At 36.3% G+C, this 18034-nt stretch overlaps 1 protein-coding gene across 7 annotated transcripts in view; it reads right to left on the reverse strand.

Annotated features, from left to right (window-relative positions):
* Positions 1-18034, reverse strand: part of FIP1L1 (factor interacting with PAPOLA and CPSF1) — a 39295-nt gene that overhangs the window by 6122 nt on the left and 15139 nt on the right. For 4 of the 7 annotated variants that reach the window (XM_069014111.1, XM_069014110.1, XM_069014114.1 and 1 more), the window contains 5 exons: positions 12982-13075; positions 11847-12000; positions 6500-6526; positions 5869-5923; positions 4792-4847 (listed from right to left, as the gene is read on the reverse strand). In XM_069014111.1, coding sequence (XP_068870212.1) covers positions 4792-4847; positions 5869-5923; positions 6500-6526; positions 11847-12000; positions 12982-13075 — 386 coding nt within the window. The remainder of the gene's footprint in view (positions 1-4791; positions 4848-5868; positions 5924-6499; positions 6527-11846; positions 12001-12981; positions 13076-18034) is intronic. The other 3 variants (XM_069014117.1, XM_069014112.1, XM_069014115.1) reach the window with 1 other exon arrangement.

Raw genomic sequence — 18034 nt, forward strand, 5'->3', positions numbered from 1 at the left:
ATACTGTGCTTTGCCATACTTTTCTGATTACAGATGTAAAAGAAGCTTTAGAAATAAATTCAATCTGGGGAGAAGAAATAACGCTCCCACTTGTGCTTTGTAAGATAGCATTTATGAATACTCAGCACAACCACTAATAACACTAAAATGTAACAGTTTAAGAAAATAAAGCACAGTCTTAATCTAGAAGTGACATGTTAAGAAGGAAGTCTCAACACTGTCTCACAACCTTTTTTAGATAGCTAGCAATGGGGAGAAGGAATGTGCTTCTCCACTGCTTTTTGCCAACTTTGACGTAATACAGAACTACTACTTTTAACGCCCCAATTGTTCTGTCCTGCCCTCACTCGCCAGAAGTCCCATGAACACATCCTGTAAAGGAAAAACAAGGGTTGAGTATTTAGCTGGAAACAGCACTCTCTAGTGGACTTACAGTACTGAGGACTTCTCCCTTTCTGCTTATCTGCCTTGCTAGCTTTCCTAACTTTCAATAAATCGTTTGTTTTGAGCTCCACTTCATCATCTATAATACGAGAACAATATTTACTTGACTTCATGGTGTCACAAAGAGATTAACAGTACAATTAACATAATTATCCACTGAACAATGTAAAGTGTGTTACTGGTGCTGTATTTAATACTGTTGAGTTATAAAACCAGTGGCTTCTGCTGACAGCTCTGTTCAGACTGCCTTGCTTGTAACGTCTGGGGTATGCCTGCCCCAGAAAGCTTTGGCAGAAGCTTAAGAGAGCAGTTTGCCAAGCTTCCAGAGGAAGAATACAAAAGACTTTTAGAGCAGGCAGTGGAGCAGGAAAAAACACTTCATTGTTAAAATACATTTGCAATGAAAAGTATTATAATTCCTTTACAAAGCATTTATAAAAGGTTTTGCCTCAAATGAAATGCTTGACACTGTTTAACTTCAGGTCTACAGGCAAAATGAGGGGTTAACAGAATAAAATGCCCTAATACAATATTATGCTGTTCATTATACTGCCAAGACCTGAAATTCTTCGAAGGAAAGCAGCCAGAAATAGCAAAATAACCAGCTGGACTTAAAAGACTGCTAATTTCCTTGACTTGCCACTAGGTCAACAACACACGTATAGTATATGAGACGCTGGCTGCCAGTGTATGCTGATCTAAAGTTTAAACTTAAGTTTAACTTTAAATGTATACCACAAATCAATTATTAATGGTATCACAAACTTCTACAATAAATTTTGGATACTCCATCACATCTGGAGTAGTTCTCATCAGACAGTAGTATTTCTACCCCAGTAACAAGAGATAAAACAGTAATTTGACACACTGCACATTTTTGTATCTAGATTTTCACCAGGAATTACTCACAACACACAAGAAGCTCACTGTCTAATATGAATTGGTGTTCTGCTTTTACTACATTGAATGAAGTAATTTGTCACTTCTATTATTTCTACATTGACTATTCCAATAACTTCTACAAGAAAAAAGACACTTCAAAAATTTAACTCTGATTTTATTCTTAAAACAGGAAGGGAGCTTTGAATAATTACTAGTTTTGGAGATGTGAGCCCTGTTTTGGAGATGGTTTAAAAACGTAAAGCTTCATGGAATAAGGCGAACTATTTCATGTTTCTCTTTGTACTTCAAAAAATACTGACTCTCAAACTGTTTCGCTAATGTTAAATGTCTTGCAAGTTCCTAAGATACAAAGAACATTTAGAGCACAGACCAGAGAACTGCTTGAGGAAAAAGCAAACAAGCATTCGATACAAGGCTCTTCAGTGACTGATCGAATGCAGCTCAAGCAAAGCCAAAGATCTGATGGCAAAGGTAGCACTGAATTGTGAAAGAATTTAAGAGCAAACTGACAAAACCACACTGATGTGGTGGAAGAGCACAAAAACAAAACAGATATTCTTGAGCTACGAGTTAAGAATATTATTCTACTGTGTAACCTTCCTAAGGGGCTTGCAATGGGAAACCTGACTGACCACAAGGGAAGAGACACCAAAGCATGAGCTGGGGAATTTGAATAGGCAGAAGAAGGGCTAGAACCTTAATCAAGACTGGTACTTTTTGCTACGTGTTCCATTTGCACATCTTCCCCTGCAATTTTGACAAAGCCAGGAAATGCACAAACTGTCAAAGACGACAGCAGGTTGGAGATTCAGTGCTATCATTCAAAGCAACTATTAAATAAATATACTTAGTGATTGCAAATCACAGTGATCATCTGTACCCTGCTGCACTGTGGAGCTCTCAATGTCCCCAAGTTCTGATTCACAGAGAGCACTGCTAAACACTGACCACCAATCACATTGCACAACAGGGACTGCCAGAATGTGATGCTGACCAGGGAAACATCTTTCACTACAAGATGAGCAATACTGATAAAAGGCCGCTGAGTCTCCACAGATTCAAAAGTCCGTATGATATGGACAGCTTAGAGACAAGACAATTGCTTTGTGCAGCAAATATGGAAGCTTTTGCTGCAACAGAGATACCAGATACACTGGAAGCACCCTGGGAAGATAGCAAAGGACTGTGCTCCTTGGTCTCTGTAATCGTATAAAGGCAAACAAATTTTTAATCCTGCTGGAGAAGTTCAAATTCAATGTTGGCATGATCACGGTAACAGCCATCCTTTAAAACTGGTGCTGCAACAACACAAGCATGCCATCATCTCTAAAGGTCAACATAAAACTTGGAAATATTCTTATGTCCCTGACAATACTTGACAGAATAGAAAATTCTAACAAAAGAGACATCAAAGTGAAAAACATTCTGCACTGGAGACTATGCAATAGATGCCACATACATACATTAGTATGTGTTAGTAAGACTGCCTTCCTTACGATATTCTGCATGGCTTTAGTTGTATGCCTCAGCTTTTACCTTTTTGCTAAAACTTCAGAAAACACAATTCAATTACTGCTAAAAAAGAAGTCTGTGTAAAACAGATGTTTATGAATTCTTTTTCAAGAACTCTTGAAAACATAACAAGCTTCCAATACATGAAAGTAAACGTTTGATAACTGATGAGGATCCTTACAATGTCAACAAAGTACTGCTTGCTACTCCATGCACTGCTACAACTTCAAGAAATTGCAAGCCATTACGAAACGTCATTTTGTATATCCATGCTTAAGACTTCAGAACATTTGCGAAATAGATCTGCAGAATACTTGGTCTGTGCCAAACATCACACCTCCTCAGAAACGGACGAAACTTCCCCTACAATTTCTCCTCTCACCGGCTAGGGTTCAAAGGAACAAGGAGCATGGCAATAGAATTTAGCTGAAAGAAAAGGCACTAGGAGCTGGATGGCAGATGTACTGAAAGCAGAAGTAGTGACTGCCAACACACAAGGTCTTGCATCTTGGTGGGGGCAGTCTTCAATGTCAGTGCAAACTGGGTGATGAACTGATTCAAAACAACCTGCAGAGAATGGTTTGGAGATAGTGGTGGGCAAAAATTAAATACGAGCCAACAACATGAGTTTGCAGCCCAGGAAGCTACTTGTATCCTGGCTGCACCAAAAGGAAGGGTGGCCAGCAGGTTGAGGGAGGTGATTCTTTGTGTGCCCTCGTGAGACTCCACCTGGAGTATTCAGGTATATGGAGCATGCAGCTCTTGGGACCCCAGTACAACAAAGATATGTTAGAGCCAGTCCAGAGGAGGGCCACGAAAAATTATCAGAGAGCTGGAACATCTCTCCTATGCTGTTTAGGTTGTTCAGCACGGAGAGGAGAAGGCTCCAGGCACATCTTATTGTGGCCTTTCAATACTGCAAGGGGGCTTATAAGACTGAAAGCTAGAGAGAGACCCTTTGCCAGGGCCTGTAGTGACAGGACGAGGGGCCATGGTTTTGCTCTGAGAAATGGTAGGCTTAGATTGGACGTAAGGGAGAAGTTCTTTATGATGATGGTGGTGGGGCACAGATTGCCCAGAGAAGTTGTGGATGTCCCACCATTGGAAGTGTTCAAGGCCAGGCTGGACAGGACTTTGATCAAACTTGTCTCATGAAAGGTGTTCTTGCCCATGGCAGGGAGTTTGGAAATAGATAATCTTTCATGATTCCTTCCAACCCATATCATTCTATAATTCTATGTACTTTATCTATTTTCTCCTTCAGATCAAGAAGCAGAGCTGTGCTAGGTAACAGTTCTAAACTCCGCATACGTTCTGTGGATGCCCATTTGGCGGCACATGATGAAGCTTTTATTTATAGTTCGCTCTTATTTCACTTTCACTGAAAAAAACACAAAGTCAAGTTTTCCAGCTTCAGACGTTTTTCCCATAACAGTAACTAAAAAAAAAAAAAGAAAAAAGTGACTGACTGTGCAATAGGATAGTTGAAAGTTACAGTGTCTTAGACAAACAGTTTTTGAAAGGAGAGGTACATCACCCAGGATTTCTGAATGACTGCTCTTACTGGTTAAAATTCTGATGCTATCTCAACAATACTTGTTCTCCTGCTTTTAAATCCTTTCTGACTTGCAGAAAAAATTCTCCCTGACTTGCAGTCCATATTATGGTATATAATGTTTCAAAACCACAGTTCTGCAAAAGCAGCAGGAAAACATATCCAGTATATAAATTAATAAGCAAAACAACAGTATTTACCAATAATGGTTAAATTTGCAACAGCATGTATCTATTTACAATGGTCAGCAATGAGCTTTCATAATGAAATACTGACAGGACCTTTTTAGTCTTCTTGCTAAAATCCTCATAAGCGTATCAAACAATTTGGTATCACACTGGTCAAAATTTCCAAAGCCAGCAAGCTTGCTTACTTACCACTGCCATATGAAAATGCACGAACAGAACGACCATCATAGCCAGAAGAATGTCCACTGTGGAAAATACATGCAAAACCAGTTTCACCATGTTAAAGATACATGTAAAAACTCGGCTTTAGCAACAAAGCTACCTCCTTCAGTAAATATGTACTCCTATATAATATATACATTATATACAGTATATACAATCAGAAGCAGCACTCATTCACAACAACGGTCAATACAGAGTAATAAATTTAGTTTCATGCACATATGATGCATTAAGTTAGGATTTTTTCTCAATTAAATCATGAAGATTTTCTTGGAGATTTACCATCATCCTCCTGTAGGATAAATTTTAACAGAATTTTCAATTTCAAAGGAACAGATGTGTGCATCTTCCTTCAGTGAGATCCAGAGAACTGACAAGTAGCTTGTACCATCTTAAATATGCTTTGTATACGACCTGGTTTTGGCCTCCAGCAAATATTTCTCAAGAACTGTGCCAGCCAACCTTTTACCTTCTTTTATATACTTATATCTATAGATACAAATATATGTATGCATATACATATAAATGCATATAAAAATGGTTTGAAAAAGTACTGTTAGGTCTGTTACAGCTGAACACTTAGAACAGAATATAAATGCAAATTTGGATTCTGTGGAACTCTGGCACTTCCTATAGTTCATGAGGGCTTGAATTTGTGCTCAAATTTTTGCGGACATGTATAAAAAAGGATATAACAGCTGAAAAATATACAGTTCACATAAATAAGCCTTCAGAGTACTGAAGAATACTTTAACAATCATTGCCTTAGGTCTTGGCATTGATATACCATCAAAATCAACAAATTTGTCATTTTGATACTATGTCATAGCTAAAGTAGTAAGTGGCCAAGTAACCTACTCAAAGAATATGTTGCGAGGTGAGATCAGTAACATTTCTGTAAAATTACTGCAAAAATATGAAGCTATCTCCCCTCTCCCAGATGCAAATCCATAAAACCCTGGGAAATGCAAGAGCACTTATTCATTTATTTCAGTTACAGAATACTGATAGATTGCTTAGTAAGATTTCAAACAGATAAATCACCTGTCTATTGTGGGTATGAGGGAAGGTGGAGGACCGCCAGGTGGTGGTGGAAAACCTGTAACAATAAATTAGGTAAGGAGGAGAGAAAGAAAAAAACTAACACCCATAAACACATAAAAGAACTAGGCTAAGCATACAATGGCAAACAAATCCCAGAGAGAACAACACAAAAATTGTTTCCGTGCAAATGGATTTTATTTTGTAAGACTAAGAACTACTTTTCAGCTTGACAAAAGCAAAACATTAAACATGTATTATCAGTGCTTCAAATTAAAAACTTTATCACTCTTAAAAATATGTTAATTCAGAAGCATGGGCAAATTCCTAAGTATCTAACTATACTTAATAAACAACCATCAAAACTATTTACTGCATAGCTGAGAAAAAAAAGATTTTAAAGAAAATAAGGAAATATATATCTAGAAAACTGGCTGATTAGGTCCACTAGTCAACTGCATTTTCATACAATTTCTCTTCTGCATGGCATCAAAATAACTGAGCCTACATATACACATATGTTTTAGTAAATGTGACCTTTTATCTACATAATTGAAAGGAAGTTGATAAGCTGCACATCAGCTAAGTTTTCATCTCTTAACCAAATGTGGAAATAAAATCTAAGCAAATTTACCTGGTGGTGGCACTGTTATTGGTATACCTAAAAAGACAACAAATATCAGATATAGTAATAGTTTATTATCTGTAGATCTAAAACCAGATTGAGCTTTCACTACATACATGATCAAGAAGAATAACGTTTTCTGTGTCCTCAGATCAAGATCTCACATTAATACAAATTGTTAAAATTTTAAACAAGCTTTCTGAAATCTAGCTTTTAATTTAAATTCCTATTCTTTAAGATCTTATTTATTTAGAGGCAAGAATAGTAAAGAATAGACTCTGGGTCTCAAGGTTAGATTTAAATTCATAATCCTAAAATGTTTAGTATACAGAAGGAAAGTAACATCCCATAGACTACATTTGCTTTATTTTATATTCCATGGTTGGATGGAAGGAAATGCAATTGGCCTCTGACCTTCAATAGCTTGGCACAGGAAATAGTAGGTCCACATGAACAAAGTATTCAGGCAGCAGTAAGCAATACAGATGTCTGACTCAATACTATGACACTGCAGTTCATCATTCAGCTGCTACGTGGAGGGAAAAAGATTGTTTTGCTCTCTATTTTCCTGTAAATATCTGAGAAAGGAGCATCCTTTAACAGAAGCACGTGTGAGAATTACTCTAACCTGATCTTCAGATCTAGCTTAGCTGTTAAAAGCTGAGAAAATTATTCCCAACTAAATTAGCTGACCTAGCAAAATATACTGCCTCAACATATAAACTTATCTTACTGATTATAAAAGGAATGATCCCAAGGTAAAAATAATTTTTTCACTTTAAAGGATGTTATCTTCTCATGCTTTGCAAAGAACTAACCTTACCTGAACTGAACACCTAACCCTGCTACGTAATAAACTGGGCTAAAGCAATACTGACAGAAAATGTGACTACTTCACTAGGCATAAAGCACTTTCAGTTATCAACAACTCTGCTTCCATTAAAAAGTAAGTATATTCAATGTGATAACTCATGGAAAAACTTTGGGGAGCGAGAGAACAGAAAACTCTGGCAAATGCTTTCATCAGTTTTGACATAACTGCATAAACGTTCACATGGAATAGTACTGACCACTGCGTGATGAAATTTACATGTATCTCATTAGTTCAACATTAAAACTAAAAGACTATTGTATGGCAGCAACATTTTATTAAATCTATACACTTATAATGTCTAGAAATGCCAACTGCTCCCAGACTGCCTTGATAGAAGGACAGAATGAAGGAATATCCAAGCAGAGGAAGAGTGATCAATATAAAAGTTCACTAATTGTTGGCAATTTCACTGACATAAATTCCTACCAGCATTAATCCTATAGGATTAAACAAATGGTGAAATATAAGTGAGGTTTCTGTCCAGAAGATTTAAAATCTGATCTTTTAGCCAAAGTGTAAATCAGGAGACAGTGAACTCCAACAGCCAAATTTCTAAATTGCATGAGTCATTTTCTCTTCACCAGCATATGAGCTTTCCAATGTGCACTACAGTTGTTAAGAACACTGGGTATCACACCATAAAATGTTTCACAGTGTAACATTTGAAAGACCAAACACTCCTGATGAAAATTCCTGAAAGAAAATTAAGATTAAGAACTCAAACTGTTGCACAGCCAAAGTGTTTACCATTAATCTTTTTTGGTTAATTGTTCTATTAACAGATCCTTCATGAGCCTAAAACATATCAAAAATATATATAATATATACATGTTAAGCATGTATATATTATATAATACATCAGTGTTAAGAACATAAGCTAGAAAAATACCAGAAGTTCTCTCAAATTGATTTATTAGCTCCACCTTATACTTAGAAAGATTTCAATTGCTGCACTAAAACCAGTACATTGTTAGCACTGCACATGACACTCAGCACTATCCAGAGAACTGCCTGGAAACCCATCAGCTAACTCCTCTTTACAAAAAGGAAAAATTTTGCATTAAACTATTAATATATTCCTCATTCACAAGAATGTTATCTTGTGAAGAATTAAAAGTAAAAATACCACCACAAGACTAAAAGCCAAATGAAAATTTTCACTTGAGTGCCATTCAAACAAAATGAATACAACTGATATCCAGAGACCAAATGTCCAAATAATTCCAATGAATTGGTTAATGTAGGGTATTACACTAAAAAAACACACATAAGCATTTTTTCCCACAAAAACCTTTAAGAACTTTTAAAGAGTCACGATTAATGCTTATATAGTTTTAAAACAGAAGCTAATTTACTTGATGGTATCAGAAAGGAAGAAAGATTCTACATGCCAAGTTGACAAAAACATCTAAAAGATCTAGTAAGATCTCAACAAATGTTTTTCCTCACCTTTCTCACTAATACAGAAATATGACACAAAACAAGAGAAAAAATCATAAGCTTCAGTTACTGGAAAATAAATAATTTCTTAACTCTTCACTCCTTAGCCTTCTAAGTGTATGAAAATATACTTGTAGTGTCACCAGCCAATTAGTACTTCTGAGAAAAAGCACAGAAATATTTTGTCATTTCTTGCAATGAAGAGACTACACTATACCAGTGCAATGGCTTAGTATAGACCTCGTCATGTCCCTACAACATTTTTGTGTTGCCACAAAGATACATCCAGCCTAAACCTAAGTACTCAGACTTGTGTGTCAAAAGCAACCCAAATGTCATTAGTGCACCATTTTACCTAAGGCGCTCAAAATTGCCTTCAGGACATTGTATACCATCCTACTAACTCAAGGCTGGTAAATATTTACAGAAAATCAAGTATGTTTTACTAAAGGAAAGCAATGACACAGGCACTCTGCTTGTGGAGTAAGGAATCAAACATGAACAACACTGCCATAGCTTAACAACATACTGCAAATTAGCTGAACTGTGTAACATCCCTCAGAAATGTAATATAATTCAACTTGGTTCTCTTGCCACAGGGTAAATTAGGTCAAATTCTCTGTATCGCAAGATAAAAAGTACACACTTAGGATGCTGAGGCTGAGCAGCCACTTACCAAACCCTAGTATATAGTGCAAAGTTATGCAACAGAAGTTCAATATTTCAGAGAAATTTTTTTCTTAAATCACAAATACACGTCACATTTTTAACTACACACTTAAACCAAAGCACATAAACCAACTTTTAAAGCCTGGTTAACAAGCATCCACATTTTGCTTTAGAAGAAAATTACTCCAACATAGCAGTAAACCTAGCAAACAGAAACTAGCACATTTTTTGCCACAGCCAGTCATCTCCTAGGACTATTTGAGAATTTTCTACATTTGGTGTTTTGAATTCTTCCAGAACTTGTTCCTCAAAAAATATTTGAATCACAAGAGTGAATGAATACAGAACAAGAAACGTAACTTCAAAGCAAGATTCTTTTTAAAGGCACTTTTGGAAGACGTTTTATATTTGGAATACTTAAATTTTCTGGCAAGTAGTCCCAGTTTAATATTGAGTAAGTGTAGTTTTTTTACTCCTCCTCCAGAGAACCTAGAAGGGATGGCAGAATCTATTTTAGGAACAGCTTTGATGATAAAGAGCTGGCAACAGCACAATTAAAACACAGGCCTGAGGAAACCAAATCCACAGCTCTTAATCGTTATTTTCGAATCTACTCGAAGCAAGGAAGGATGTTCCACAAGACCTTTTGAACAAGCCTGTGTCATAAACCTGCCCGTAAACCATGATACTGAAACCTGCTGGCTTGATCTGCAACACATGTGGATTTCCTTCATCTTTAAAAATTCAACAGGTGAAGGGTTTCATAAGACAAGTCAGTACCTTTATGTGACATCCCTGCACCAAGAGCGTCTGGGGTGTCTGTAGGGGTGGTTCTCATGGTTTTAATAATATACAACTTAGAATGCCTTTTCTGAACCCAATTACAATTAAAACCATTACTTTCTAAAAACCTGCAATGCACTACATATATTGTTTTATCAGAAAGATTTAAATGAAGCTTAAAACTGCAGCAAGTATTATTGTCACATTCCTTCCCTTTCTGTCCCCTCCTCCAGTAAGGAAACATCACAAAATCATCCCCTCCTCCAGTAAGGAAACATCATAAAATCACCCAAGCACTATCATATTCTCATTTCAGAGACTCTATTTTTTATATTTATAAAAAAAAAAAAAAAAAAAAAAAAAAAAAAAAAAAAAAAAAAGAATTGGAAAAGGGCAGAAAAGTATTTCATCTTTAAATCTCTTCTAAATCTCTTCTCCTGAGTTTTCTAGGTGTTATAATTTTTGTGTATGACCATCACTGAGGAAAGCCAGGGCTTGCCAGGCAGAATGAGTTAAGTTTTAAAATTAGGAGGGGCAATTGAAGAAGCAACTTCTTCTATGAGGATTTAAACCCTATAAAGGCTCACACTAGTTGCACTCAAATAATGTTAACCTCTTTGTTTATACATAAGAATATTAACAGAGAAACTTTGAAAGATTCCCTCTGAAAGCAGAATAACTAAGAAACTGCTCAGCATGATTTTCAGAACAAATCAAGCAAAAGAATCTAAGGAACAGGAGAAAATAAGGAAAGAGGCTCCACCTTAAATCAGTCTCTTCTGTAGAAAAATGCTTCACTTTCCTACTCAAATACACCACAAAGTTTCTCCATCTATTTTAATTTCTCACTGACCATTCTTCTCAGTTTCTTGCCAAATCCTTTTGAACTTAATGCCTTAAAATGACAAATACAGGTAACTGTACTACTTGTGCAAATGCCCATGACACTTCTCCCAGTAAATTTCAGTATATATCAAAATTCAATAAATGTTCAGTAAATAGCAGTAAATTTCAAAACAGATTAATAATGGGAAGAGTTCTCAAAGAGCTTTGATTTCTCTAAGATTCATAGACACAGGACACTGGAAAAACACATCAGGGACTAATAAGACTTCTGACTGAAACAAAGGGTACAGAGCAAATGCAATACTTATCAAAACTTTGGGAATTCATACATGCTGTGAGAGAAAAAGGGAATTAGAACTTCTCTTGCTGCTTTGACCTTAGACATCAGAGAATCCAACTTCTGACACAAATTCACAGTATGCCATACTTCTAGTTCAAAAGTTTGTAGAATGATGTGTTAACACATACCTCTCAATTGCATTAACAGTTATTGAAGTACAGAGAACAGCTTCTCACTTCAAATATTTTCAAGAACACAAGATCCAGCAGGTAGTCTTTAGGTAATTATTTACTACTTGGGATTATGCTTACTGAGAAAGTAAAAATAAAAGTTTCTGGTTTTGTCTTACAGATACATTTAAGAAAAGAGCAAAACACGAAATTCTGAAATTCTGCACAATGCACCTGAAGCATTTGTTAACAAAACTCTTTTTATTCACATCCTATGTAAGGCAGGATACTTACCTGGTGGGGGAATCAGAGGTGGAGCAGTACTGACAGTTGGAGGGGGTGGGAGGAAAGGAGGTGGTGGAAGGTGAGTAGGTGGAGCTCCTGGAGGGAAAAATGGAGGTGGCTTGGTAAAACTGTCTACTTCAGGATTAGAGCGTTCTGAAAGAACCTGCAAAATATCAAACTCTAGTTACAATTGCTCTCTGAAAAGGGCAGAAGATAGGTTTCCTCTCTTTCCAGTTACTAAAATAGGAAAGTATCACTTCACACCTAAAGACCCATATTGAGATGCTGTAAGTTCTACCTGCATACCTAGTTCAGCGTATTTGCCAAGTACCTTTAAAGCTCTAAGAGCACCTTAAATTTATATAATGGAAAATATTTAAAAATCAATATGAAAAGCATAAAAATGACCCAAGACTATAAATTACTTAAACACTCTTAGATCAGATGAAAAACACATGGCATTGTTTTCAGTATCCGCACTACAATCCATTACTATTTTCACTGTTTAACCTTAACCTAAGCTGGCATGAAAATGCAGCTAGGGCACCAAGCAACCCTGATGTTTCTCTCTGATTCTTCAGGAGAGAAGTGTATTCCGTCTTCATCGATTTAGTTGCTTTCTTAGGATAGTAAAAGTCTGAAGACTATAACCATGAAGACTAATCTTGCAATTTATGGTAAAATATTACAATATAATTAAAAACGAGCTACTATCAACTATTTATTCATTCACACCTGATTCTTAAAAGACTACATTTCTTGAACTGCATACAAGGGGGCTTTCACTTTCAGCATTAGTGTCTGGCAGGAACAGGGGACAAATGGGCAATTTAAATATTTATCTTTGTCACTCCATAAACAAAACACAATCCCACGCAGTTCTAGCAGAGCCAATGCTGTCTCCTGGACATGTCTGCAACATTGCTCATTTCTCTGCAGTAAGAGGTATACCAAAACATTTCTCTTTTGAAATTTATCAAATATTTCATCTTAATATATTTCGATAACTGCGAAAACTTTATTCCTGAACTCAAAGCTACTTATGTATTACTCATTCATATACACTGATGCTTTAGTCAGAAGCTATGGGGAAAGCAAAAATGTCTTTTAGTCAAAAACAGAATGCCAAACTGCAGTGTAAAACCTGTATGTTGCTGTTTTCATTAGCACGCCGTCGTCCTTCCACCCTGCTGATAGTGATGGTCTGTCCAATCACATCTATTGTGCCAGATATCCGCCTGCAACACAGGACAAACCAGAATCAACAAGCAGAATCACAAAAGGGGAAAAAAAAGAGAAAAAGAGAGAGACAAAAGCCTTATGGACTTCTCTCATTCTGAATGGCAAAAGTTCTTTCTTCTGTAGAAAACATGAAAGACTCTTTCTGAAGAACACTAAAGGGGATCCATTTGCTGAACTATATAGAACAAGCATATAGAACTAAACAATATAGCAATAAAGACTCCTTTAATAAATAAAGGCATACTCTACAGCAGTCTCCTTCCACCCCATAAAAATACTACTTCTACTCTTCTGTTACAGAAAAAAAACCAACCAAACAAAAAGATCACAAAACTTCAGTAAGAAAATACTATATTACACAGAACTTTCACAAAAATCTAATGCGAAATAGCTATAAACTATTAATTAGAAGTAATTTCTAAATTGCATGAAACTATAATGAAGGATTCCAGGGAAGATCAAACAAAGGTAAGATAGAAGAAAAAACATAAGCATAAAACCTAAACACTAAAATTCAAAGTATAATTAACCACAGGGGAATACACTGACACAAAAGAAGTACTCCAGCCACCAGACTAGAAAATATGACAAATATCTGAATGTCACCTAGTAAAACTAAAACCTGGTATTTGTGACAATGGGAATCACTATTTTGAAGAGAAGAATAATCCAAAGTATAGTGAACTTTCCTGTTATCAGCCCTAAAACACCTGAAACCAAGGTTTAAAGAAAATGTACAACCCTTATGCAGATATAACAAAACCTATCTGCATAAGAGTTATAAAAACCAGGTTGGACTAAGGCCCTGAGCAACCTGGTCTAGGGGAGATGTCCCTGCACTTGGCAGGAGAGGTTGGGGTAGATGTTCTTTAAGGTCCATTCCAACCCCTTAACATTCTATGATTCTGTGATTCTACCTGCTCTGCAGGCCATTATTGATTTCTAAAAGATGTTAAAAAGTAGGATTCACCTAAGTCAACTTTGTTAGAAAATGACGTACAAAACTACAGTGCTAATGGTTAAGAGAAACAAAGGTTCATCTGTGTCTTACCTATAAGGGAAACCACAGCAGAATAAACTGATAATATTTACCAGGAGCATGATACATAACAGTAAAAGATTGGAAAAAAACCTTCCTGAAATGTCCGTAGAAACAAATCCATAGAAAGAAAAACTACTTCTAGTTTCAGAAGACAAGTTCTTGTCTTTTTTGCATCTAGTGTACTACTAACCACATGAACACAAATATTAGGGAGAACAACTGTAAATTGGAATTACAGGCTCAGAGTTCTGCCAGACTGACGGCTTGGACTCCAATTGCTCAGATACCTAGATTCCAAGGCAATTGAAAAAGACACAGCAGACAGTAGAGCATGAAGGAACAGTTAGATCCCCCAGAGATAATCTGAAGTTCGTTAACAGACTGCATACTTAGGATGATCCAAATGCCTGTCCTCTGAGCTTTTCAGTATCTGGGTTTAGAGCTTCCTCCTGGATTTTAAAGCAAGCTTATTAAGGACAATAGTTTAGAGTTAAAAATAAACCAAAAAATCTCCAAACAAAACCAGTGCAATGGTACCAGAGTCTGAGAACATACCTGCAAAATAAAACCGCATATACTATACAGCAATATATACTATATGATAACACAAATTTAAGAAATTCTCAGGTCTTCTAATACCCCATCCTAGAAGTTAGATTGTTCCAATAATCAACACCTGCTTTTCTAAACTTCCCCAGTGGTCTTGCATGGCCTTCCAGCACTGCTAAACTGGATTATTATTTTGCTTAAAGTAACTAAATTGAAAACATAGGTATTATAAAATACTTGTTAAAATAACTGTTTTCACCATCTCAGTCTTCACTGACAGTGCATTTGGTTTCAGAGTTCTAAGACACTTGTTCTCCTCCATCACCGGTATCTTCTCTTAATTATCTAAACCATCTCCTAGAAAACTTATTTTACCTAGCTTTAGTCCTTGTGTATAACAGATGACACTATTCCACAGCAAAAAGTCCCTGCCTGGCTCACTCCACTGATTTACAGGGCTTCCACCTGGGAGAGATGTACACAGCAAGAATTAAGACTCTTCCTCTCTTGTACTGTTTGCACACTGCCAGCAACTCTTAAAATCAGCACTGAAAACACACACAGTGACACCAATGCAAGAGTACTGGGCATTAAAGCAATATATGCCTCAACCATATTACAATAATATTAATTTTGGCTTGGGAAGCAGCCCAAACACACCAATGCAATATCAAATGAAGCAAACCTAGACTACCAATTAGTTGATTCCTAGACATCAATTTTACTGAAATAAATAGAGCTTTCACTTAATTTAGATTGTGAAGAGTGTACCTGTGCTCAGTATCACTGAGACGGTACTTTATAATTGCTACTTAAATAATGTTGTATAGTGTTACATCCACTGTTCTTCCCAACAACTCCCAAAATATTTAATTTTCATAATGATGGATGAGTTTGGGAAATTGCCATCACACCTTGAACTTAACAAATTCTCTATTTCCAAGATTGCAATAACTACTTCATTAAGTATTCCACTAAGAGCTTGAAATTGAACATGAGGAAGCATAGATTCAGTTGCAAATGAAGCAGCAGATGACACCTCGAATCACAGGTAAAGTCACAGACATTAAGTCACAGCAAGCGGGCACAAGGAGAAATTTCCAAGACTCCCTAGACATTATCTAGATCCCTGATAAGATGTTAAGCAGGCATTACTCGGTTTCTGTCTCAGTGCCATAAGAAAAGAAAAGGAAGGGCTTGGTTTGTCCCTTATGCGATCAAGGCACCTGGAATACAGATGCATTCCCAATGGATCCATTGAAACATAAAAAGGCAATCCACACGTGTGGGATGCACATGAACCACAGCAGAGTTCATACAAAGTGTAGCTTAAAAGGAACATTCCAGCAACTCTTGAGTTATTTCACTCCAATTAGAGAATGGTTATTTATGGTTATTTGCACTACGAGTACCACTCTCCATGGAGATTAATTCAGAAAGATAACTCAATCTCATTTGGAAAGCTGAGTTTAGATTCTACAGAGCAAAGAGAAAGGGGGGAAAAAAGAAGAAGAAGAAAAAAAGAAGGCAAACCCAGTTATTTTCCAAGTTCATAGCTTTAGAAATCCTTATCCTTACCACAGATAAAATAAATAATCTGCTTTTTGGAACACCACCATATGACTCTTCAGAATTCAGAAACAAATTAACTACTGGAGGCCACATTTATTTAGTAGACTTACAGTATAGCCTAATACATATGGAATTATAATATGCTTCAATATGTCCTTTTCCTCTTTCTTGATTTGCTGATGTGTTTTATGTTTTATTTTCCTCCTCTTGAGGACACCCTCAACTTTGCTGAGCTCACCACTGATTGATATAAATAAGAATCTAACAGATTTACTACAGAAACCATTTGTATAGAAAACAGACTTTTTTTCAGAATAATATCTGAGTATCTTTTAATTAGTCTTGCAAAGCTAATTAATGAAACAAGAGAAACTGGTACTTTTTCATAGTAACGAAAGATCAGAAATCTATTTTCTATAAAAAAATCTGTTGACAGAAAGCTCTAAGCACAGATAAAGCTGATGAATAGCCCACTGCACTGATGGGCTAATTTCTCTGAAAGCAAAACCCATTTAAATGTAATGTACACTTCAGTAAAAGCATAAATGGAGGTTAAAAACCAAAAAACTTCTGACAGAAGTAAGTTTTGTGATGGAGAGCTGCTATAGGTATTACTTGAATGAGAAAATACAAGCTTTTACAGCCAGCTTATAAATGAAACTTACGCTTATTTCTCTGCTACTAAAGAAAAACTGTCTCACAGTCCTTGAAAAATGACATAAGGAAAAGCACTGGTCTGAAAAAAAACCAACTTCTATGACGTGGTTGGTTACAACACAATTGAAACATATCAAAGTCCTTCTCATAGACTAGAAAGCACTGTAGTCAAAAGAGGTTCCTTCAGGTTTTTACCATAATTATGACTATGCCCACAACAAATCTTTAACTAACTCCCTCTAGAAAACAAAGATTCTATTTTATACCATATTGTTTGTATACAATGTCCATTTACTAAACTATTTCCATTATGATCTAACTCCTCCCTCAGGGTTACGCAACGCTTTATGCACTCAACAGCCCTAAGTATCACAGAATCAAGGCAAGAAATCCAGGTGTCATTTCTAAACAACTAGTATCTCAGCTATGATTAAGACAGCCACTGTTCAAGCAAAATTTCCCAGAGATACACTGTATGAACAAGCACTGAATTTTTCTTTGAATTACACATTTAGGATGCAATTCTAGTGAATTAGCAACATTCATTTGCTGGTGAGCCATAACACTGTTCCTATTTTGTCAACTACAACTTCCATATCAGTAACGGGTAATATTATTGCTAGACCTCAGGGGTTTTTGGGGTTTTTTTGAGACAATTTGCAATCACATGCAAGCATCTGCTGTACTCAAATCAAAAAGGTAAAAACATAAGCACAGAATTATTTTAATGTTCGTTTACAAACAAACGAAAAAAAGCAAACACCACTATCTGTCCCCAGAGCTGCAACTGAAGAGCCATATGTAATGCAATGTCCATGTGTAACATCGTCCATGAAGCAATATTACAGCCCTGACTAGTAAGTGAGGAACTAAAATGTTAAATGAGCATCATGCCCTGAATTGTTTTTCCCTTTCACCTTAATTCCCATGATTGGTCCCTCCTGTATTGTTCCTACTACTTTTTGATGCCCGAACTTGCTTTTCTGGAGGCAGTGTTTGTCTGTAACTGAGAAGAGCTGCTGCTTTTTCTGGTGAGGTAAATTGCCTAAATCTTTCTGTTTCCTTACCAATCCCCACACCAATGCTGCTATACCAAATTGTATCAATCTTCTCTCCCTTTCACAGAACATATCAA

Source organism: Aphelocoma coerulescens, chromosome 4, assembly GCF_041296385.1.
Source record: "Aphelocoma coerulescens isolate FSJ_1873_10779 chromosome 4, UR_Acoe_1.0, whole genome shotgun sequence".
Taxonomy (NCBI): Eukaryota; Metazoa; Chordata; class Aves; order Passeriformes; family Corvidae; genus Aphelocoma; species Aphelocoma coerulescens.